Consider the following 26288-nt stretch of genomic DNA (forward strand, 5'->3'; position numbering starts at 1 on the left):
AGTTGCACGCGTGCAATGAGCAACCGAGGAAGCGGTGGCAACGGCGGCGGAGAGTCGAGTCGAGTGCCAGAATTTGTCAATTTTCCAAAACAGAAATTTCCCAGCGAACGGCAATTCGCATTGATAGTCGTGCGTAAACATTTGCCAGGTGAAAAGTTTATCAGCGAAACAGGAAAAAGATCAACAACAAATATCTACACCGCCTGACAACTAAAAAATTTTGTGTGCCCCGAAAATAACCAAACAGAAGAAGGTGTAAAAACATTATATCCGCAAAACGTTTGGCTTTTGCACATGGCCGGCAAGGTGTGACAGCAGAAGGAAAAAAAACAAACTCCAACCAAAAAAACAACGGGGGAGCAACGAAAACTGCAGTGACAATGCCAAGCAAAACAACAACAAATCAACTAAATTGTTTTGAAACAGTTCACTTATCGCAGCAAGAACTTATGATTCCCTTTGATTAGAGATTAAAATGAAATAGGAAAAAAGCACTCTTTTAAGGTAGTGATTCTGATTATAGAAATATATTTTAATATCTGTATAAAAGAGTGACTGTTCTTTACTTTAATGAAAACCAAGAAAACACTGAAGAACATTGAAGACTAGCTATACAAGCTACAAACTTTGTAAATATTTTTAGAAATTGAAAATAATTTGAAATGGGAAAGATTAGTGCTGTCTGAGAGAAATGGAAGGAGATATTTCTTTACAAATCACTTGATTTACACCTCAAGATAACCTTTATTTACATACACTCTTTCAGTTATATATATAAATATTAACGTTTAATCAAATGACAAAAAATATTGCTTTATTCATTTCAAAATAACTACCCAAGTAACCAACTCAACCCCTTTGGCAGAGTATTATCCAAAACAAGACGTGCCGCAATCGCAATTTTCGATCTGTGCGAGTGAAAAAAAATCACGAGGAGCAACCACCTCCCGCTGCGTTTAGCGCATTTAGAGGATTTGCATTTTTCAAAAGCGCGACCAAAGGCGGAAGCCCGTGACGCAAAAGCCAGGCCAGGATGAGCCCTTTGGTCACTGGTCAGCCCAGCACCGAGCGTTCGGCGAAAATCAAAACACAGCTTAGTTCGCTGCCAACCAGTCTGTTTGCCTTGGACCCTGTTCGAAAGGCTTAAAGGCCCCGGCCAAACTGGAGTGGTCTTTGGTGGGAGCTGTGGCTGGGATTCCAGGGGATGCGAGTGCTGGCTTCTGGGTGAGAACACGTTTCCCGGCCACACGCCCTTGTCTGGGCACGTTCACATCAAGTGGTCCCCGACCTGGCGGCAGGCGTTTTGTTTATTTGCCTTCGTTGGCTTAACGTCGAAGCGAGTGGATATTACGTATACGTGGTGGTGTACTAGGAGCAGCAGGAGCAGGGGCTGGAGCAGGGGCTGGAGCTGGGGCTGGGACTGGGGAGACTGGAGGAGTGAATAGCGGTCAACGGGGCAGTTCTATGGCTGCATCTGCCAACAGCGCGTATACGTAATTTAATGGCACAGGTTTCGGTTAGCTCCTTGCGGCTCAGTCGGTGTTATTGTTAGCTGCAGGCAGAGTCAGCATTTTTTTAAAGCAATTAAAGCTTTCGCTATGCCCAATCCATTAACAAACCAATTAGATGCACTGAGTATAAGTAATATTAAATATTTAAGGTAAGCTTGTAATTAAATTTCTAGAAATATAGCAAACACCTTTAGCTTTTACTGGAACATTTTCCAACATTTATCAAGTAGATTCCAGTAGCTTACTCTTATAATTTTACCTCAGTGTAGGTGTTCCACTCATCTATTTCTGTTTGACCATGACGCATGGCCTTTTATTCTCAAAACGTCCGGCTATTGGGCTTTCTTCCGTTTGATAAGATACGCGCATGGTTCTACAGAGTCTACGGCGTACCGGTAACCCATATAAATATAGACGGACGTAATTTAATAACGAGTCTAGATAATGGGCCTCCTGCTCGCTCATTATTTATAGTTCACACTTGTTTCGGATTTAATGAGAATTTATGCACTCGTTTTAGGAATTTGTTGTGGGATTTAGGAATGCCAAGAGATTATGGAATGCAAATATAGATTTAGCTGTCTACGAGTTCTGTTTAATGTTTTTTGGCCTACGATTTCCTCTTGAACTTATTACAGTTCTATTAATAAGGAAATTAAGGAAATGATTTCAAAGTATTCTATTTGCAGAAGGCTTTCTTAATTTTAGATTTTCAATCATCAAAAAGAAATGCACAGTATCAGACAAAAAGAGGCTATTGCCATATAGATTTCTTTACAATTGATAAGGTACTTGAACAGGCAAAATCTTATCTCCATAATAAACCATTTTGACTTCGCAAAAGATACTTATTGGAAGGGAATACTAATAATTATGTCTTGTTAAACCAATATAATTAAAAATAAAAACCAGACCAAATTCAAAGGGCGGCAACAAGTTGCGAAAAAGTGACAAATTGCGAGTAGGAAGCAAAATGTATATAATACTGATGGCTTCTTCTTATATATATATACTTATAGACATTGCCGATTTGTTGTTGTTGTCCTGCCAGCTTTCGGTTGCCAGAAAATCGAAAAACTGTAGAAAATGTGCTAAACGACAACAGGGAATATCATTTTTATTCGCTTACAAAAACAAGCCGCAAAATGAGCGACAAGAGCGCAGCGTACAAATTGCTCTGCAATTTATTTTTATACCAAACAGACAAGACCGAGCATACAAATACGAGTGGCTATATACACAAACATATATTGGAGGTTTTGGCCCCCTATATGTGCCTGTGTTTGTTTATTTATAGATACGTATTGGTCGGTCGCCAGCGAAATAGAGAGAGATCGTCGAAAAGTGCCCACAAATTCTCTCAGTGCTGTGGCAGTTATCAGCCGAAACACATTTATAACCACAAAGGAACACACATGCGAGTATTGGCAAAAGACTGAAGAGGCACACTGCGAGAAATCAATCTCATCTGTGAAGTAGAAATATAAATAATCAGTTAAATATGGCTAAAGTAAAGCTTTTCAGGCAGAAAAACTGTTATTAAATCAATTCTTAAAAAGTATTCTTGGCAAAATATAAGTGCAACTCTAAGAAATTTCTCCCTGTGCATCGGAAAACGCAGAAACAGCCGAGGCTGAGGCGAAAAACAGCTCAAATCAAATAGTGCTCGGCCAGGCCAAAATCAGTTTGAGGCAAAACGCTCGCTCGCGATGACACAATAGCACAATAGCTTTTTCGCGTTCGAATTTTGCGCTAATATCAAGCATACGCAACGTGGTGCGCCGCCAACAGCAGCTATAAATAAAGAATATAATTCTTTTGTGCCATTTTTTAAGTGCGCAAAAAAATCGAAAGATATCCAAATCAATTTCTAAAAAGAAACCCATCACAGTGCCCCCAGTGAAGTGAAGCCAAAACGCAAAAATCCGAAACCCAAAAATGCTAAGTGATGAATACTTATAATTTCCATTAAATATTCACGAAATAAATAAATACGAGTACAGAAAACACACAAAACGCGTGTGAAGAAAGTTTGTGCAGTGGAAAATTTTAGAAGGAGAAGCTGCTGAAAAACGGGTCAACGTTTGCGGGAAATCGGCGCCAAGCGACGCAGCAATATGATCTATATAGATGACTCAGAGCCGGAAGGTGGTAAGTCAACTAATTGCTACTGCACCAGAGAGAGAGGGAGAGCTGTCAACGCGGCGTATACGTATTGTGTTTCAGCAATGATAAGGGTTTGCTATCAACACTTATCTGTGTATTCAGCAACCCTGATACTGTTCTCGAACAGCGAATCGTAATTATGGTATATTCTTTGTCCCAGATATTAGATCAATAACTCGTCCAATTTGGTTATTGCTTGGTGAACGAATCCCTAAAAGCCAGAATTGCCAATGGACACAAATCAAATCAACACAAATCCAAGGCTTAGCAGATGTTTTTTTCTATCCCTAAACATTATTTTTGTTTGTATTCTCCCCAAGCAGTTGAAGTTATCAGCAGTTAACTACGCTTTAATAAAGGGCCAAAACAATAAACATTTTCGGCTCATGATACTGATACCGATGCAAAACATTAACTTTTATGCACAGATAAAAAACAAACCGAACACAACTGCAGAATGGTTTTTTGGCGAAATCAAGCTGCGAGAATGGTTGGAACAAATGCTTAAACGATTTAGAGCCGCATCCCATGGGCAGAGGCTTTTAAAAATACATGAATTTCAATAAAATACGACAATGCCCGGCCAGGACTATGGGGAGGAAAATCCTGGAGAAGGACGAGGAGGAGGATGGGTATATGGCAACTGAATCCGAACCAAAAAGGGTGCCCAGATAAGGCTCGCTGTGATCAGGAAACATTTGCGACGCCGTTTCCATTGTCAGAAACAATAAATTTCACGCATAAAACAAAAGAGAGGCCAAATAATTTTTTCCCTCTGCCAGTATTAAAGCCGAAATAAAAGCTAAAGCGAATCGCCGTCAAGGAAGAGCAAACGATGAAGGATAAATGTCATACCAGATGAGTGTTAGGAGCGGTGGGGAAAAGCCGAGGGCAAAGCTGTGGTAACTGTATCTACAGTGCCTTAGTCACAAAGACAAAGGCGACTGGAAAAGTCCCAAAACTGCGAGGAAAAATGGGGAAAAGGAAGTGTCAAGTAGTTGGGTTCCAGCAGGAAATGGTTAAGGGAGAATAGTGCTGGGAAATCCCTGTAGCATGAAAAGTGTCCAACGTCGGGCAATTCCAAAAATGAAAAGAACTCCGGTCCGGGACTGGGACCGGGGAAAAAAAAAACCGGCGTAACACGAGGCAGTCGAAAGAGGAAGCTACCCACAGAGGAGGCGTTGTCCTGATTTAGTGCCATCACACCACGGTTTCCCTTTTCGCAGAGAACAAACTGCAAAAAAAGGGTTGTGCGTCGTCGTCTCGTTTTGCCAGGCAGTTTTCGCAAATTGGCAAATAACAACAAACGGAAATACTTGTCTACCTGTGGCAAAAGGTGACGACAGCAACCTGACCGATTGGCCAACCCTTTTTTCCCTGGCCTTGTGCCCGAGTGTAGCCAAGTATTTCGGGGCTCTCATGTGCTAATGGTGCATAAGCTGATTTCTCAATTTCCTCTGGCCAGCTACTCTTGGCAATTATGGCGAATCTTGGCCAGAAAAAAATCGGAACTTTAATCGAAGAGGAAATTAAAGCATTTACAGCGGAAATTGCCAAACCGCAGGGACATTCAAATGGCTTCTCCCTGCCACACGTGGATTTAAAATGGACATGAAAACATTTTATGCTGCTCTTTGTTTATACAAAGCTCTAGTCAAATAAATCAAACAAGCAGGTCTTGTTCTACATATATAATATTTTAAATGCAGTTCATTTTGATACATTTTCCAACAAGACAAGACGATATTGTATAAATATTTAAACAAGAAATCTGCATAAAAATGTTCTGGCGTCATTAGATGAACGAAATGTACATATTTCCACATAAAGAGGCGCCTACAGTGAAGCCTAATGGCAAAGGAACCCAAGCAAACTGAGCAGAATTATTAGAAATAGATAATTCCAATATGGTTTTTCATTTTCTGCGCATTAATGAGGCGCTGAGTTTGCTTTACGGAGGCTGCTCCTCGCTGCGCGGGAAAACATTTTTCATTTCTTTTTTAACCGCCGCCGTAGAAAAAAAGAAAAGAAAAATTCAAAAATAAATTCGTATTCGAATATTGCCAAGGTGAATGTAAAAGCAAACAGGCAAAGGAATCTCTCACTGGCCGTCTTCAGAGTTTCCCGTCCCCCCAACGAAATCCGTCCCAGAGAGTGGTCCATCGGTGTATACAGATTCAGATGCATACACACATATATATGTATATAATTGAGATAAATTTATTTTACGTCGCATTTCATGTTGAAGGTCGTTCGTTGATATTCACTTTAGTGTTGGCGCTGCGCATTCCTCGAGTCTGCCTCATCGCGGGGTCTCTGTACTCTACTACAAGTATGTATGCTCTCGGGCTCCTCAATGGGACACTCTTTGCCGATCATCAGCAATTATGTAAATATATTTTACGTTTCCTGATTTTCCTCGGCTTTTTCTTGATATATTTTCCTATATATACATATATACTGTGGCACATAGTGAATGAGAATGCGGCTATGTTTCGTCTTAAAAGAACTGAAAGCAAATTTATGAACACGACTGGTAGAAGCCAAATTAAAAGACATTTCATTTGCATATATCTGGGGGATTATAACAATTTGGAAGAATATTTAGGTGAACCAATATCGAGAATCGCATAGCTTAAAATGTTTGTGCCACCAGAAATCCATTTGGAATCATATGCCAGGGGCTCCTCCCTTCTGTCTGCAGTGTTGTTTAAATTTTTAATGCGAAAGTATCTCCGGCAGATGTCTGGGCCGCAGCTGCAGGTGGAATGGCAGTATTAAATATGCAGACAGGGCTGTGAGTGCATATATGCAGGGCTATGTATGAATATAACGCATACGCCATGTGGTTCGGCGGGCAGAAATGGGAAAATGGGGAAATGGTACGGAATGGCATGGAGGAATGCCGCATGCTAAACAAATTAAAATTGCAATTTAATGTATTGGCAGGGCACGGAAACAGACACAGACATAGTCATGGCAACAGGAAGCCTTGTTAAGATTGCATTTGCCAAATGCTAAAACTAAACAAACAATGCTGCGAGATCTGCTGCTATTGCTGCTGCTGCTGCTGCTGCTGCTTGTTGCAACTCAATTTGCATGTAGACACTTCGCGCCCAAAAATGACAAACGGAAATTTCCATAATGCAAAACATTTTCACCACCACCAACAGAGACCAAAAACATCCCCTCTCTCCTAATGGAAATGTTATTCGGGGGCTAAGGACGCTGCATCCACCGAAAATAATCAAAATTATGTAAATGTACTCGAAATGTTTTTATTTATTAGCAACCTTGCATTCCACCTTTGCATGTCATGCTGCCGGTCATTTCATTTGCATTCCTGCAGCAACGTACAGCAGTCAACATCATCACATGATGACACTGCCCCACTTTTGGCAATTTCCCCTGCCGCTGATTTATGGCTCCCGCCATAATATTCAAATATTCGAATCGGGGGACATCCATTATGGCAAAACTCTGTACAGAATCCCAAGCTAATCAAGCTTCGATAATCAAGTGTGCGGTGTTCGATATCCATTTATTGCGTATACGTACCGTTGCCCTTCGGTCTGTTGTGGAATTGCCGTAGATAATGGCATAAGAGAAGCGCTATTTAATTTGTTGACCAGTAACTGCATTTAAAAAGCTATAACTCGTCGGCAATTCGAGGGTATATCTCCCTCGGTAATCGCCTTTATGCGGCCAAACAGATCGTTAATTCAGAGCGTTTCAACCATTCCGGTTGAAATTAAATGAGAGGCAATAAACTGTAGCTGTAACTGCGTTCTGGCCGGGCCAAGAGTAATGCCTTGGTTAGCCGCCAATGCAAGTACTGAGTGTTGAGTGCTCTGTGAGAGTAGGAGCATCCTTGTCTGTCCAGGAACTTCAGCCACTGACGAGGCACTTTAGATCCTGTTGGCTGTCGGAAGCTGTCCTGTCAATCAAACGTCCATCAGCAGTAACTTAAATGCAATTTTAACTGGGATCAGCTATTAGTCAAGACGAAATCCCGATTAGTTCTATTAAAGCTCAAGCTTAAGCTGTTTGTTAATGTGATTTTTGATTGAGTTTAAGGTTATTTTGGGGTTGTAATGTTCTGTTAAATTATTGAAATAATACCAAGGAAGGCTCTTATTAGTTGGATTAAAAAATCAATGCTTGAATAGATTATTATGATGTTAATGTTAGGTTCTGTAAGTTCGCTTTCAAATCTCTTCAATTAAAGGTAAAGAAGCTCTTGTTTGTTAAACAAAAAGGATCATGAAAATGTTAGTTAACTAATGTCCTAATGTATTCCTTTTATAGTTCCTTTAATCTTTAATATTATTTACTTCTCCATCCCTTTTCCTGTAATTTCTTTCCATCTAAATTCCCAAGTCATACATTGTCCCCTAAGTTGAACTGACTAGCTAAAGCCATAAAAGTGGTTCTTGAACCAACTGCTGAACACGTCATTGGCTGCCGGTCACTGAATATTTGAGCAGTTGCAGCGAGCGTATTGTATAAATAACCTCAACACCATTAAATTGTCAAACGTGCTACTGCGGGTGACTATCCCTCTATTCCCTGGGTGCCATGTCCTAGTGTGTGCTTCTGTGTGTCTGTCCTGGTTGTGCCCACGTAGCTGGCAAGTGCAAACTTTATTTAGAGATGTCAAACTGTCGCTCAGCCAGGACACGCTGTAGATACAGATGCAACTGCAGATACGGATACAATGTGCCGGTGCGGGCACCACGTGTCAGCACACTCACATTCATTTACTGCAACTAAGGGACAAAAAGGGGCATTGGGGGAGTGGCAAGAATCCAGGACACAGGACAGTCGAAGCTGGTAAATAAAGCGTTAAATTTTAACAAATTGCTGGCAAAAGCGTGTGCGAACAGGCACCATGTGGCCGTCAATGAATCGATGACCTTTCAATTACCTCGCTGTTATTTCCGATCCCAACGAATCCCACTAAAAACCTGCATCTTGATTAATTGTTTTGTTTGCTGTGCGTTAATTGATTTATCTTGCTGATGCCGCAACTAATTCACAGAGCTGGCAAATTATTTACGACCAGGCATACGCCTCCCTGCACTCGAAATCAAGAGGGAAATTATCACAAAAAATGCTATGAACTCAACATTTTAATAGAGATTATAATTTATATTTATAATGTTGAAGAAATTTAGGGATTTTTTACTAAAATAATTAAAAAATAATAAAGGCATAATATAAAAGAAGGGAAGCTTATTTTACATACAGTTAGCCATAGGATCATAGTTTTAATTATTTAGCCAAAGATGCACTAATCTCAGTTTGAAAATATATTTTATACATGCTTTTTTTTTGGGTAAATTAAAGTTTTTCAAATGCCATAACTAAACCAAAACTGCATAACATTTATTTCGGATAGCTTTGCTGTGCTAGTTTTTATAGGTTTATCAAATCTGCATATTGAGTTTTAAAATGTGAAACAAGTTGAAATTTTTGTCAAATTTTGACAATTTTAATGATAAAATTTGGGAAATTCAAAAAATTAATTTTTTGCCGGACATTGCTAGATCGATTGGGCTTTTCATGCTGATCAAGAATATATATTACTTAAAGGGTCGGAAATGCTTTGCAAGCTTCTGACTGAAATTATAATACCCTGAAAAGGGCATAATAATGTAAGGATAAGAAATATATATTGATCAATATATTTTGATCACGAATATGATCCATGCATAATTAAGTTAGGCTGTTAACTTCTAAGTATACATTTGTAGATACAAATTGCTGTATCATTTCAAGTTAAAAATAAATAATGGAATTGATTGCACAAATAAAGACGCATAGCTAGCACAGCTGATTCTAAACCTAGGCCTGATATAGCATACACATACATATATAATATAATATAAATGGTATAATTTTAATAGTTAAGACTTACCGCATTTATTCTTGCTTGTCATTGTTTACTTCCTTCCATGGTGTCATCAATGTTAGAGTCATCCTTGTTGTCCAGATTAATTCCATTGCTCAGGGGATATATTTGGGTCGAATCACTATCACTGCCACTATCACTAGAGATGTTAACAGCGGGGAGGCCGCGAACAGACTGAGGTGGGAGCGGAGGCATCGCCTCTATTTATAGTCACCGAGTAAAGAGAATAGAGAAAGTGAGAGCGAGAGAGAAAGAGCTATCTCTAGAGGTAAGCAGAGGGACAAAGAGGGAGAGAGCGCTATCTGTAGAGATGCACAGAGAGAGATGGACCTACCGAAAATGATAGAGATCAAGAGCGAGAGGGAGAGAGAGAGCGAAAGGGAGGGGGAAATAATTAAAGGAATACTTTATTGCTTAATTATGAATATTTTAAGCCAAGCTTACGATGCACGATTTTACGAGACTAAAATGTTTAAATAAATTGTACAATCTTTTTTAAATTTAGTTTATTTTAAATTTACCTAATAATAATATATAAATGCATTACCATTTTTATTCTCAGTGCTTGCATATATCAATACACATATTCCCACTTCTATGTAAGTGGCACTTCCGGTCGGAATGGCGGCATTTTTAGCCCAGTTTCTGCACTTTGCCACTTACAGTTGTTATTCAATTAGGCCGCCAAAACAAATGCAATTCGATTTGAGTGCAAATATGTGTTCGCACTGCCTCCTGGCTATTGCCCTCTGCTTTTCCGAGAGGCAGCCGCAGACTTTGGTCTCCGCCTTTGATTTATGAGACCAATGGCCTACACAGACCCACAAACAGAGATGTACAAATACAAATGTACATATCTCCTACAATGGCAGTATTTTTTCTTGTTTGCGAAGTATTTATGGCGGAATTTAAGGAATTTAATGGCAACTGCTCTTAAAATGTACCGAAAACTGGAACCGCAGCTGCTGCAAATGACAGCAGCAATGGCCCTTTGAACGCTTTCATATTGTGTCGCACTCATAAATTAATACACTTTGAGCGAGATGCCATCGATAACTAGTAATTAACTAAGCGCCAACCGCCATCAGTATTGAACCATGGATCGGCTAGTTTATTGACTAAATTTTCAGGATTTTACGCTAACGAGTTGGCTGTGCTTCCTAATCCTGCCCCTCAAATTGCATACCTTGGTAAGTACAGACAAGGTTGAAATAATAGTAGGCAAATAGTATTGATAAACATCATACACTATACCCTATGAACTCTTCAAAGAATGTTTGTGAAATTCCGTAAAACAAATCATAATTAAATATATGGTTATTACGTATTTGTATATTTTCATTTTCAAAACAATTTCTCAACTTGCAAAATCAAACTCCCAAAACTTCTAACGACAACTGTGCTCACATCCACAGCGCTGGGGAAAGTGGAAAATGGAAAATGGCACAGGAACCAGGGGCAGAAAGTCATTTATGAACACGGTAACGGGAACGGGAATGGGAACTCGGTGTCTGTGGGGCTGCCGCATGTCGCTCATTAAATTAATTAAACGTTGAGTCGCGACAGCGAATGCATCGGCTTCTTTTCCTATTTCCATTTCGAGACAGTTTAGGCATCTAACAGCTTTGAATTCACACCATGCAACGTGGTGTTGCACTTTTGATGCCGTTTCGCTGCAGACTGTGTGGCAAAGTTTTAATGAGTTCATTGCGGTGTGCATCGTTAGTCTGGCTTGAAATTGTTTAGCATTTTCGGAGCCAGAGTGTTCTACCCTCCCCCCCCCCCCCTGATGACAGAGCAAAGAAAAAAGGGGGGGAAAAACTTCCAGGACCAGGACCAGGACCAGGACTTGCGTCTGCAGTGTCTGCAATGTCCCTCCATTCGATGTCCTTTGTTGCCCCATTGTTAAACTTTGGAATTGCCTTGAAATTGCTGTGCTCACATCGATCAATTAGCAGGCATTTTACGCAGAGACAACTCTTAAATTTAGAGCTGCTGCAGTTGCCTTTAAGCACTTTTCGTTCAGCACAACTTTCGGTGATTAAAAATGAAAACAGGATGGAAAATTCCCACCAACACTTTACACGAACATACACACCCTGGCACGAATCTCGAATGGCGGCGTTGATTATAAGCGCGAAAAGCTCACCCATACAGCAGGACGGAGATTATGTGTGTGCCCACAAAAGCCGGCGTAATGAATGTGTAAAGGGATAACCAAAGGACGAGAAAAAGGCCAAAAGAGAGGGAGAGAGTGAGGAAAACCCCATGGAAAACCCCCCACAAAGCGTTGGGAAAAAGCGATTCAAGACATGCGACAGTGGCCCCCTCGCGTCACACACGGCGTATGCGTAACATTCAAGGCGTCCAATATTTTCGCCCTAAAATAATTGAAATGCATAGAAATAACTCGCTTAGTCCTTCTTGGCTGCCAACTGACTAAATGAAAAGCGAAATAAGCCAAAATGAAAATTCCAATTGAATGAGTCCTGGTAATGGGATAAAAACAGGAACAGGACCAGGACCCGGGACGACACAACGACACATGCATACAAATTTTCTAATGCTAATTTCATTGTGACAAAGCCAGCTAAAATTAAATAGAATAAAATAAAATTGCATCACCAAGTAAATTGGCATTTTGAGCACACAAAATATATATAAAAATGAAAAAAGTGAACAGCGGAAAGGAGCTAACACCCTGTGTCACAGTATATTTCGCATAAATTTTGAATGGCAATTGCCCAATTAAAGTGTGCCGCAAAAAGTATATGCAGCATAAAGTGGAAATTGCCTGGGAAAAGCTGAGGAAATGCCCCCCAGTTTGTTAGTGTGCCACACTGCATTAGAGGCCACCGAGAGATAGAGAGAGAGCTTTACGACACAGAGTCGGGGAAACGTTTCACGTTCTCTTCAAGGTTCCACTCTTCCCCAAGCCACCAGCCGCAGCACTGATTATTACTTTTCATTTTTTCCATAACAATTTTCATTTTTCCCTCGCTTTCCGCACATGCAAAAAAAAAGAAGAAAATATTAAAAAAAGGCAGGCAGGAGTCGACGATGGGCGTTGTCGCAGCGGATTTACGCTTGGCATGCAGGAAGAAAAAAAATGATGAAGATGAATTGCCGTTGTTGAGATACAGCCGAAACATTCGATATAGATATGCACGAGGATTAATATGAAAATGTATATATACATATATACACATTTGTGTGGCTGGCTACATGGTATTGATTTGTCTCCTGTCATCCGTTCTTGTTTTCGCAGGACCAAGAGCATTTGTTTAAAACCAAAAAAAAAGGAAAATTCAGGCTTAATTCCGCAAGTTTCACTTGTCATTTATCATTTATTGAATTCGTTATCGGTGAACATTTAGCGAACATCTAACGTGTCCATTCGATTGAGAGAAATAAATTGTCTAAGGGTGCCAGTAATCAGATGCGAAGGATGACATGGATCACAAAGGTTAGAAACTTGAACTGAAGCAACATAAATTAAATGGGATGTCACAGGGATCTTGGTGAATTTTAAAGCACTTCTTAAGACCTTTAATAACTTCCGCAGCTATTCCAGCAAAGTGCAATCTTCGTCATAGGACATGCATTTGAATCTGCTCCCTGGCTTTGATGTCCCATTAGCCAGGACATCAGTAAGTGTGAATACTTCTAGTCCTTTTCCTTCTCTCTGTCATTTTCCTCTGCATTTATGCATGACCATTTGATGAAGGTCCTTTTGTGAGCGGAGTGAGTGTGTGGGAAGATCCGTGTAATAACCAATTCGAAATGGCACACATTCACAGTCACCACATCAGTGTCCTAGTAGAGACAAACTTTTGCACACTTTTTTTTTTTAATCCTACTGCCACCACACACTTTCATTTGAGCTATCCCATTCTCATGCCTTCTATTTCCCAGGCACTTAGGCTGATTAAAATGCACAGACATTCCCGCAGCTTCAACAATAACCGGGGAAAATATCCACTGGCAACTGTGAAAGCGCACATTGGCAACAGTTTTCAACATTAGTTGGTGCAACGTCATCGGCAGTAATTTTGTGAATGGTCAAAAAACAGGAAAACATTTTAAAGAAATTAAAGAGAAATATATTCACTAAAGAAGAACAGAAATCTGTTTAATATTAAAATAATATTAGAGAATGTTAATTAATAGATACTTGTAAAGAAAGTTTAAAATGAATGGTTGTAATTATATCTAAAAAATGTGTATTTATATAGTTTTTTTGCGATAATGTTAACATATATATAATAGTTTAGGTTTAGGTCACCTAGTCTAGTATCCATTACAAAGGAAAATATTGTTTTCGATTAATTTTCTCTCATAATCAAGCATTGAAGACTATATTAAACACTTCCCAAATGCGGGAAACCCCCAATTTGGTTATCTCCAAAAGCCAAAAGTAAACCAATTCAGAGTTTGCATTGTTGAGACTAAAATCTTCCTTTGTTTCGCATTTTTGCATATGATTTAGCTCGACAAACAAATAGCTTAACGCTGTGCTAGCTGCTCCTCGCAATGCGTTCAGCAAACAAACATGATATATCCAAACAAACAAACAAATGTGTAAATTATATTACTCGTATGCATTTCCCCGTCTGGCCTTGCCATTAAATGCTCGGCATTCTCCAACGGATTGCTTTGCGTCCGGCGAAGACGCTTAAGTTGATCGCATAAAAAGTGTTATTAAAAGTGAATATAAACAATGAGGAGAGGAGACTCGACTCTCGAGCTTGCTTATAACTTTGTTTCAGTTATTTTCTGTTCGCATTAAAATGCCGACGTCTGGCGTGTGGTTTTTCCCCTGCTTTTTTCCCCCAGTTTTTCCTCGGTTTTGTGGCACATTGACATCCACATATTCGTTTGATGTGCAACAGTTTGCATTTGTTGTACACACTTTATATTGTTTAACTCACGAGCCCTTAAATTGTGTTATTAACAAAATTTCATTAAGCACATTACACAATTTTATGACAGCAACAAATTGCAGCCTTAAATCAATGGATGGATGGATGGAGGGGTTTAGGGAAAACATTTTTTCGCTTCCGCTGAGGATTTTGGTTCGTTCACATTTCTTTTATTTTTAATCTGAAAGTCAAGGCAAACTTGACAACAGTTGCCAAAATGAGCAGCAGCAGGAGTAGGGACAGGAGCAGGGACAGGAGCAATAGCTGGGGCGGCATATCCTTGCAGACTTGACAACCGGAGCGAAGGCGAATCAAAGAAAAATTTGCTGATTTTCATATCAGAAAAAATTGCCGTCGTTGGCACAAAAAATCGTTCGCCATTTGCATCAGCAGCAGCTTCCTGCTTCCTCCACCCTCTATATCCTTCAGTGGCACTCTATTGAATGAGAAGTGCAAATATAGTATCTCCCACTCTTTTACTCTCACATTCTATCTGATTTTATTGATATTGTGCATAAATTAACTTTATAAAGTTTTTTGAATTGAATCTGCAACGAGTTGCACTTTTGAACGCGGCCCACACACTAAACCAAGTGGGCGGAACAGACCCGGAGGGTGTGGGTTATAGACCTCTTCAAAAGTCCTTCGGAATATAGATATAAGGGTTGTCTGACACAGAATTCAAACTTCAGACGAAAGCCATTTAACTGCCAGCAGATATAGACGCGTTAAGCTCTGATAAGTATCAGTTATAGATACTTGTACTTATAGATACTTAAAGAGATGTCAAGAGTGGGATTAAAGCACTTTAAAGTGTTAGAAACCTATTAAATATAAATGAAAATATTGATTAAAGAGCTTAAATCGTTCTATTTATATTAAATTGATAAGTAATGATTACCTTAATCCCTTTGGTTCTATACAAGACTCTACAACTCTGCTTTTACATCTTTAAGAACCATTACTCCTCACAGAATAAATCAATTCATGAATATGGAAACTTGATTACAACGGATACTTCAGTATATTTTTCTGCATTCCGATTTTATTCACCCCATCGATCCATGTATTATATGCACATCGTGTAGCTTAATGGAACTGAAATTGATTTACGAAAACACTTCAAACGGCTCAAGTCCAATTTCGATTGCATTTGGTGGGTGCATTTGGGTAGACGAGAGGTCGTCAGCACCACAGACCCCACCGCTCCACCACCCACTTTCTCGCAGAAGCATATGGGCAGCCCTTTCCTTTAACCCTCAACGATCCGCGTCCCTATATCGTCCTTTGGGTATAAACGGTGCAGTGCAAATGCCGAGCAGAGTCGATATAAATTCATTTATTCATGAGCTCCAAACCAGGAAATGAATGGGGGCCACCTGACGCCCCACTCACTACCATTTGTGAATATGTCTCCACAAAGAAAAATGAATATAAATTTGTAACTAGATTAAATTAAGGAAGAGAATTTTTTATATGTACTAAGGAAATGTTAAGAAACTTGCCACAGATGGGGACATAGTTTGTCTTATCAATCGCTAAATATTTGACAATAAAAGAAAAATGTACAGGGCTTAACATAATTGTTTTTTAAATTCTTGATTGAAAATGTAACTTATTGTTTTATATGTACAATTATATTCCAATCAAGTTCTATAATTATTTACCGTGTATGAGTTCAAATCAGGGTATAAGTATGTACCTGAACAAAATGATTGTCTTCTGTGACAATTTTAGGAGCTATTAAGCCGAATCGCGTTGTCCCCTTTCAATCTCACATAAGATTCTTAGAAATTATGAGTTATGAGGCTGAAAAGTTGGCAAAAGTTAACCCCCCAAAATGGCTGACATACAATGGAAAACCCACATTTTCACCCCAATTTTCTTTTCTAAACATAACGCAAGTGTTTGAACATGTTTGCCCGAACTTAAATTGTGCGCATTATTGGCAGAGTGCACTCAAATGCACTCACTCGCTCCCACTCACTGGCTTGCTGCATAAATTTGCGCCGAAAACCGTTTAAACAAGATATGGACAAAGGGGGGGTGGTGAGAGGGGTCTTGGCCAAAAGGAGAGGCGTCAAGTCTCGGCAATCGCAGCAAATGCATGCGAATACAAGTGCCTCGCTGCACACAAATAGCAAAGAAACACACACTCCCAGACACACACACACACTCGTCGTCTCCATCATTTCTATTCACAGCAGACGCTCAACTTTCACTTTGAATTTGCCAAGTTTGTGGCCCACTCCTCTCCCCTACCCCTCCCCCTTGCCTTTCGTTCGTTCTTGTCGTTTTTGAAAAGTCCTCTTTGCCGTTGCGTTTGCAAGGATCTCTCTCTCTCTCTCTCTCTCTCGCTTCGCCTTTGATTTTAAAGATTTATCGTGTTTTCCATAGCATACTTATGTGCGCCATTTGCATATTAATGGGACAGCTGCTACGTAGATGACAGCATTCATAGGCGCTGGCTAACAACTTAACCCCTTAAATACACCTCTTAAATGGTGATACAAGAAGGGAATAATTCTGTCAAGGAGTTGTGATAATGTGTTGAAGTATCTTTAGAAACAAGACTGCGATAAATAAAGAGGTTACTTGGTAGTTGAATTGTAGCTTTTCCTTCAGTAAACCTCCCAACTAAGACAGAATATATATTTATATTAAAAAAACTAATTAAGAAATCAACTTATTCGCTATATAAACAAACCTTTTAAAAATATCTATTTTCCTTAAAATAAACCTTTCCAAAAACCTCTTGTGTTAGTTGAATCTATAAAAATCCACTAACTTCCTACTGTCCCAGTTTCTTAACCCACCAATGGGTTAAACTAACTTACTGACGCACTTTTACCATCAAAACCTTGAGCAGATTATCAATAATTTCGAATCTTTGAAATTCAATAGTAACCATGGCTTTTGCCAGAAATCTCCAAGGGATTATTGTGGTCAAAATGTCAAATGGAAACTCTTGTCCTTAATGGGGGAAAAAAAATATATGAAAAAATTGCAAAACAGCTTGCTGACCGCACCGGGACCAAATTTATATCCATACTTATATTCTCATATTTGTCACAATATTTCCCAACTGGTCGTCACTGTTGTTGTCCCCATTTCAGATCCTGCACAAATTCAATTGAATCAAGTCATTTTTATTTGTTTGGCAACTTGTAGACATACACAACGGCGAAACGAGAGCAGCGAACGAATCAAATTCTGTGAAAAGGGTTTCCCCCTCAAAACTTGTCAGCAATATGTCCTGCAAAATATCCATGTGTGTGTATGTGCGTGTGTGTTGTGACAGGCACAAACTGTTGTTGAGCAGTCAGTCAGTGAGTGAAGGACTTGCATTGGGTCCCATAATAGCCGATATTAAATGCACTCCGAAGTGGGACTCTGGCCAGGACAATGGAAATGATTGAATTGCCATATTGCAACCATGTGGCAAAGTATAGCCTCAGGCAGACCAGTCCTAGATTTACTTTTTTTCTTTGTATGTTTTTTTTTTTTTTTTGTTAAGCTCAGGAAACAGGAAATCTAATCAAATCAATCAGTGGAGAGCTTAATCAGACCGAAAACCCATCTATGACTTGTCAATTTATGGTTTCCAGTTGAGAAGGGAAATGATTACCTTGTTGAGTGGCCACAGGAGCAATATTTTGAATGGATTTATTGCAAATTAATATGTGATATGTTGATGCTTAGTTAATTCTATATATATATTCTTTATTTTATAGTTCTGGAACCGGCGTTTCCTATGCGCGATGTCACCATAAATCGCAATGTCGATGCTCATAAACTATACGATGTTCTCGGCGAGGTGGGACGGTGAGTATTATTCCTTGCAGATCCTGGACTTATACACACCTTTACCCATTCCAAAACTAATCGATTATAATCCCCCTTCCAGCGGCAAATTCGGAACAGTGTACAAGTGCAAGGACAAGGCAAATGGCCTTCAGCTGGCGGCCAAGTTTGTGCCCATTCCCAAGCGGGAGGACAAACGGAATGTGGAGCGGGAGGTGGAGATTATGAATTCATTGCAGCATCACCTCATTATACAATTGTACGCGGCATACGAATATCAGAAAATGATGTGCGTCGTCCTGGAACTGTAAGGAAGACATCCCAATAGCCCCAAAAGCCCATACAAAATGAATGTGTGTTGACTTTGTTTGTCCATGTCCCTTGGGTGTAACTCCCCCTTTCTTTCTCTCTATAGCTGTCTATATATATTCAAAAAGTTTATTAGGGTGAATCGAATTGAATGAACAGAGATTGGGTAGGAAATGGTGACTAAAAATAAGAATTCTTTGAAAAATTATTGGTAATAAGAATATGAAAACTAATTGTTCAGAATTAAAGCTAGTCAAGGTTATGATTTTTACTCTTTAAAAATATAAAAAGCATACATTCTGAGTATAAATCTGTAGTATCGTCCTTATAGAATGACTTTCAACAACTTGTAACCGGGTTTGCATTATAATTAGCAACAGTTCTCACTTTGCCTTTGATAATTATAATAGTAATGGGAGTAACAATTAATTTTGAGTGCTTTATATATAATATTTCCTAAGAATTTAATTTAGTTTGTAGTATATTTCAATACCAGTTTCGGCTTTAGATTTTTCTCAAAGAAATTAATTTGGAGTGAATATTTCGATATAAAAATCAAACTACAACTCTCTGAAAAGCTAAACTAAACCATTTTCTTGTCAATTTCTAATCATAAAATTCGAATTGCCCTAATGTTTATATTTGTAGCCCACTATTTTCACTATTCGTTAAGTTTGTTGTCCCCTGTTTTCTTTTTCTTTTCCTGTTGTTCTTTGTTATCACATTGTTGCTGGGGACACAATATCTTGCAATCAGTGGGAATGTGCATAAAATGCGATTTACACGTACGCACATTATCGTAAACTAGTAAACTTTTTGCCCCAAGCACACACACACACACACCCAGACCAACACAGACACAGCTACAAAGGATATGCGAAGGAAAAGCCTTAAGCAACAGGTTGTCTCCTTTGGCATTTATACAAATTTATAACAACTTTTATTCGCCATCGCGAAAGTTTGCGCCCAGCCTCCTTTTGTCCATAAATGAATGGTGACATGGGTTCAGGGCCTAATGGCCCATAAAAACATTTGAGGCAGGTGCTTCGTCCCCACTGATTAGTCAACGGCCTTGACCCACATTCGCCGCCCATTTTGGGGAAAATATGTAAAAGAAGAAAAGAAAGAACACGATGTGAAAACAATTTCATTTCCATAGACAAAGCAGTCTTTGTCAACTTAAATTAATTTTCCACAAAACAAACACAAAGCACAACTGCACTTGTGCCAAGTTGTGTTGCTGTTGTTCTTGTCACTTTTCGCCCACAAGAAAAGTTAATTGTTCACTTGCATAGTTCTCTCCTTGGCATCATATTCATAACAGAATGTTCAACTAGAGCCGGAATATTTCCACAACGAAGGGGAGAGAGAAAATTCCAGGGCTTGCAAGGAAAATGGCTTAACCAGTCCTCTGGCAGTGAAGGAAATTCATGGTGTGCCGTTCAACTATTAAGTTTCTGTCCGGGGAAAAGCTCCTAAAGGGTGGAGAGTAAACAAAAATACCCCAAAACTCAAACAAAGTGCGAGTATTTTAACCGAATTCCAAATGGCATCATCGTCATTTCACTATAAATATTTAAACAAATTGGCAAATGCTCTTGGCAACAGCCATGGAAAATGAAAATCATTGGGATAAAAGCCTCAATGGATTTTGTTAATTGAAAGGATATAAGTTTCGATCAGAATTTAATGAAATGCCCTTTAAATCCAGTTACATTTTAGTATTAAAGTTATAAAATCATCCACTGGAGTGGAAAATAGTATCCTTTTGGTGTATCCTTTTTATTAAAATGAGTTCCTATTAGATGTCAAATTTCAGGAAACTAATTTGTGTGAGTCCGAGTTTTATGGCAATGACCTTTGAACAAACTTAATTCAGATTAGACTTTATATATTTTGCAGTAAATCTTATTGGAGTGTTTTTATTCCTATTGTCAAAATCCCATAGGGTTTTTTAGCATCCAGCATTATATTAAATAAACTCTTAACACAGAGCATTTTTAAATGACAGAGCCAAGAGTGTTATAGGAATCGACAGGCATCCATAAACTGGCATAAAAAATATTCCATTTCACCCATGAAATACCCAGGGTTTCACATGAAATTTTAATTTAGTCTATTTGGGGGTGAAGTGCATCAACTAACTAACTACTGAAACTAAAAACAAAAGCAAAAAAATCAGAGAAAAAACTTATACAGACAACAGGCTTTTCTCTCATTTTTTTGTTGTATCCCGACATTTATCATGAGCATCCGATGGATGATGACAGGACTTTTGTTTCGTGTTTTCATCAACATGCAACACTCGACATTTTGGATTTCGAAGCAAATCTCGGTTGACATTTGTCGAGTGTCTGAACATAATTCCCTCCGATTCCATGTCGGCATGCAGTTAGTTGATGCCCGTCACCCGTGCGGATGGATTGATGTTCATGGATTATCTGATTTTCGTGTTCTGGCTGAGCAATCGATACTCTTGTAAATAACATAACTTAGCTTAGGGTCAGGTAAGGTAACTATAAAACCAAAAATCTAAATCGATCTAAATCTGGTTAACGAGGATGAGGTGGATGAGGAGAGACTAATTGAAAGGCTATAACTCTGCTTCTTGGTGCTTGGCTTGCAATGTTTGTTTTGATTGTTATTTCTTGTTTGGTGTTCTTTTAAAGTAATTGTGCTTTGAATTTGTATATTTAAAAGTATTATTAAATTGTCCTTTCACAGCATTGAAGGCGGCGAGCTATTCGATCGCGTGGTGGACGATGAGTTCGTCCTTACCGAGAGGGTCTGCCGGGTCTTCATCCGCCAGGTGTGCGAAGCCATGGCCTTTATACACGGCAATGGCATAGTCCATCTGGATCTTAAGCCCGAAAATATACTGGTGCTCACACAGAAGGGTAATCGTATTAAGATCATAGACTTTGGACTGGCCCGCAAATTTGATCCAGATAAGCGTCTTCGGGTGAGTGAGACTGTGATTAAAATTATGTAAAACTAATATTAAATATATATATTCTTTAGGTACTCTTTGGCACACCCGAGTTTGTGGCGCCAGAAGTTGTGAACTTTGACTGTATATCGTATGGCACCGATATGTGGAGTGTAGGTGTTATATGTTACGTGCTGTAAGTATTTTAGGGTTTTTAAGAAGTACCAATTATAATATAGAAATATAAATGGTTGGGAGTCTTGATATCAGTGTCCTGGCCCAGTCTAAGGATTATTTTCATTATGTTCAGTATCATACAGTGTAGTGACTTTCAGTTAGTTCCCTTCAGTCTCATAACGTCCAGTGTCAAAATGCTCTTACCTAAATCCCAGCAAATATCTTTGAATATATAATTGACATATCTTATTCTAAAATCCACAAATATATCCCCACAATTTATAACCAAAATAAAACCCAAGACTTAAGCTTCGACAATATTTTCGAACAATTTGTTCTCTAACACCACAGCAATTAGAAATTTAATCAAGACCTGGAGCACTCATATCTTAAGGGTTGGTACTTGCAAGAAAACCAATTAAAAATGTGTATAGCTAAAAATGTAATAATCAAGAGAGGGGTTCAAGACTCCGAAGGTATCTCCTTCTTATCCTCCGCTTCCGTTCCCGTTTCCCTTATCCTGCAAAAAGGAGTGTGAGCCAATTTAATTTAGTTAATTAAGTGTTGGTTTGTGTTTTTATTTATTTTACTTATGCTGCCTTTACATTTCATGTTTATTGACTTTGCCACACCCCCGGAACTCACACCGCAAAACACACACACAACCCACATATATGATACGATTCGGTTGTATATCCTGGTGGGGACTTGGAACAGCATCTCAGGACTGTCGCCTTTCATGGGCGAGAACGACATTGAAACAATGTCAAATGTAACCATTGCGAAATACGACTTTGAGGACGAATGCTTTAATGGCATCTCCCCGGAGTGTCTGGATTTCATAGCCAAGCTGCTGGCCAAGGACCTGAGGTGGGTATTCCCGGTATTCCTCCCCCCCTAATTAGAGCCACATTCTAAACCCGATTCCCTGACTCTTTCCACGCAGCACTCGCATGACAGCCGCCGAGTGCATGAAACACAAATGGCTACAACAGCGGCCGGCTGCCGCTGCCTCTGCCACGCCCATCACAAAGGCCGCCTCTATGGCGTCCAAGTCGCGCCTGAAGTCAGAGTCCCCGGTGACAGCTCCCTCGGAATCCTCAGAGGAATCCTCCACGGAAACCATCGAGGACGGTGACAACGATGAGGAGGCGGAGGAGCAGCAGGAGGTGCTGACGGCGGACAAGAAAAAGAGCCAGGATGATGGGCAGGATGAGGAGGAGCTGGCCAAGCTCTGCAGTGCCGCCGACCTGGAGGTGAGTAATTGGAGCAAAAAGTGTAACAACCAGTCAGGTGTCATATTACCAGTGATGGGGGAGTCCCAGGATCCTAGTACCTAGACATAAGCTTCAATAGATGTCAACAGTATTTGAAAAAAGCCTTAGGGTCTTATTATAAAGTATTAGACTCTTTAAATAGGTTTTTTTATAAGAAATTAATTTAAAGAGTTAAGTAAGCAATGAACAATTTAAGGCATACTTTCGTACCCTAATTTATTTTCAATCCTTATGAAGTTCTGTAAGATCCATGAATAATCTATACTCTTCCTAATGTACCCATCTGTAATTCACATCGCTATCCCATTTGCAGAACAAAGAACTGGATGCCACAAAGGACAACCTAAAGAACTTCATTGTCCGCTGGGAGACGCATCCAAATAGTCCGTACGTGTTCGATGTGGAGGGCAATGTGATTGCGCCGCTGAGCGAGACAAGTTACCCGCATCCGCGGAGAACCCATGGACCGGACAGCATCTCCTCGTCCCGAGGTGAGTACGGATCCCAGCGACAGCGTGACCGACATGCCCTCATCCACGGCAAGTGAGGCATCTGCATCTCCAACTGCATCCTGCCACCGGATCAACATTGTATATTACACGATTAACTTGTCAAACTAATTGTTGTTCTTAACTTGAATGTGGACCAAGCTGGCCAGCCCCCTCTCCACATCTCTCTCTCTCTTTCTATCTCTCAGCTATCTCTGTCTCTGTGTTAACCACCCCATTCTCTTCGATAAAGTTAATATATATCAATATCCTATACTTCCGGGAGAGGGAGGAGGAGCAGCTAGCCAGCCAGAACTGTTGTTTATGTTTAAGTAACCGTAGACCTAAGCAATGTGCCGGCGTATCCTTGTAGCGGATGCCCGGCTCTATTAACCACTTTGACACTGTGATAATGACAGCCATTGACAAATCAACAACAACACTGATTCAAATACAATACAATATTCAAAATATAATGCAAACTCTCTGTAGTTACTTCGAGATGAGAAACCGAACTCCCCTACGAAACTTAAACCATTCCGAACTTTTCCTAGTCCCGAAACCCACGATTCCCTCATGAATCCCACATGATTCCCTTAAAATTCCCCAAATCCCTCACTCCCAAAGTTCTGGTCTAGATCGACACACACTTGTAGCCACAGTTTCTGGTCTTTCAGCCAGGTAAGCCCAATATCCAGCTCCAAAAATCCATCATCCTCAGAGATCGCAGTCGAATTCCAAAGTCAGTCTCATGCTCATTTGTTGTGTCCGTTTAGGGAGATTCTCTATATATGAATGCTAATATTAAACCCAAGACTTTTGCCCCAGAGAGCTGTGTAAAGTGATAATGTTAGGAAAAACATGAAAAAGTAAAGGAATTTTAGAATATAACTCTATTTAATCTATATGTTTGCTTAATTTAAATAATTCCTGTAGAAAATCGCTTACTAACTCCTTCAACAAAACTTGTAGACTTAGACTTCAATGAGAGCCATTTTACACAACTCTCTTAGCTCAGCATGATCTTTCTTTGTCTTTAACACCATTTCATGTACAATAATCTGTCTGTAAAATACCTTTGGCAATATAAACCACCCGGTCTCCTAATAACCCAACAACTTTTATGTAAAATAACCGAATAATAAATAAATAAATATCCTTCTAAGAGACTTCAACCTTTCCAGTTTGTTCTCCCTCGCCCTGCGAATCGATTGCCACTTTGACCGACGACGAACTGGCCGAGGATGCGGATCTGCCGGAGGAGGATGAGTTGCGCAGTGCTGACAACGAGAGTCCCCATTCGGTTTCCACGCCCATTAATGAGTCCAGGGAGAAGCTATTTCCAATGGTGGCTACCTCCAATCCTGCCACACCCACACCGCAGCATCTGTTCAATGAGAACTTTGATGAGTTCTCTGGCAGCCAATCCACCGCCCAGCAGCAGCGCAGCATGAAGAGCTATCTGCACACCTTTGACCGGAGGAACTCGGATACCACGTACCTGCTGGGTCGTCGCAGCTCTGGGGAACGTGTGAATCTGGCGGATGAGATAAGGAAACTCTCCGATCATCTCCTTATGTTGGCCGAAATCAATACCAAGCTGGGGGATAGCAATAATAATAATAAGAGTAGTGAGGCTACTCCAGCAGCTCCAGCTACTCCAGCTACTCCATCTGCTCCAGCTCCAACGCCGGCACCTTCTGGCAGCAGCTCTAGTAAAACCTCCGAGATCAGCAAAGATGGCAATAGGTGGACCAGTAAGTCAACCACTAGCAGCAGCTGGAATCGTCCCACTTCCACGGGAGGACTACTCAAGCAGGCCAGCAGTAGTACCCAAAGTCAGAGCAGCTATGACGATGGTCAGGGCAAGACCAAGATTAGTTCTTTGTCTGTGAGACTGCAGCAGTCCATCGAGGAAACGCCCAAGCTGAGTAATGGTACCAGCTCCACCAGCACCAAATCCCAGTTGCAATCGCAGCGCAGCAAAACCAGCAGCGTGCAAACTATGACCAGCTCCAATGCCAGAAGCATTACCAGCCAGCATGTACAAAGAACCAGTACCACCTCAACAAAGGTCATCTCCAGCAGCAGCAGCAGCACCAGCACCAGCAACAGCACCACCTCTAGTCAACAAATGTCCAGTGCCAGCAACCAAATCTCCTCCAGCTCTAGCAACCAAGCTCTCAGCGAATCAGCCAGCAGTCGTCGTGCCAAATTCCGGATAAATCAAATGAGTCGCGACGTGCCCGTTGGCCTGCCGGACACCCACCAGACCGTCAACCTGGAGGAGGCAGCCAACACCACCAAGGATTGCCTGCTGCATCTGCTGGAGAAGTACAATGAGACCCGGATCCGGAATCCTGTGGGGCGTCACCAGAGTATCAGCGTGGACTGGCATGTCAGTGACAATCTGGAGTACCGCTCCATGAGCTCCATAAATGCGTTCTTCCAGCGCCACAATCACAATGGACAGAACGTGCGGCATATCCAGGCCCAGCTGGAGGAGAAGGCGACGGGGAAGCAATAGGAGAGTCCACTGTATATATATATATTTATTCGATATATATTTTTGTATGTATAGGACAGATCAATTAAAGCGGGTGCTCATATCTAGTTAATGAAACTTAGGTAAAACTTCAGCGTTGCAATGGAAACAAATTAATATTTATGTACTTGATGTAAGAAATAAATCAGAATAAATGAAAATAAATTATTTAAATCAACTGAAAAGTAATATAATGGGTTTATTATTACGCCTGATTTTGGTTTTTTTAAATAAAAAGTACACTTT

General features: G+C 40.1%; 1 protein-coding gene across 1 annotated transcript; it reads left to right on the forward strand.

Annotated features, from left to right (window-relative positions):
- Positions 1 to 26231, forward strand: sqa (spaghetti-squash activator). The gene is made up of 10 exons (XM_020946711.2): positions 1 to 148; positions 2809 to 3662; positions 18248 to 18338; positions 18421 to 18624; positions 21351 to 21588; positions 21648 to 21751; positions 22450 to 22602; positions 22679 to 22988; positions 23323 to 23500; positions 24682 to 26231. Exons 2-10 carry the CDS (start codon positions 3629 to 3631, stop codon positions 26022 to 26024), a joined length of 2655 nt encoding a protein of 884 aa, XP_020802370.2. The 5' UTR covers positions 1 to 148; positions 2809 to 3628; the 3' UTR covers positions 26025 to 26231.
- Positions 26232 to 26288: the final 57 nt, after the last annotated feature.

This window comes from Drosophila serrata, unplaced genomic scaffold, assembly GCF_035046125.1.
Source record: "Drosophila serrata isolate PLE 108 unplaced genomic scaffold, ASM3504612v1 contig_184, whole genome shotgun sequence".
NCBI classification, from domain to species: domain Eukaryota; kingdom Metazoa; phylum Arthropoda; class Insecta; order Diptera; family Drosophilidae; genus Drosophila; species Drosophila serrata.

Bases quoted from the DNA above. Each gene is read 5' to 3' on its own strand.
- sqa (XM_020946711.2), top strand. From the start codon at position 3,629: ATGATCTATATAGATGACTCAGAGCCGGAAGGTG. The intron at 21,589-21,647 runs GTGAGTGAGACT...TATATTCTTTAG, and splicing joins ATCCAGATAAGCGTCTTCGG to GTACTCTTTGGCACACCCGA. The intron at 23,501-24,681 runs GTGAGTACGGAT...CAACCTTTCCAG, and splicing joins CAGCATCTCCTCGTCCCGAG to TTTGTTCTCCCTCGCCCTGC.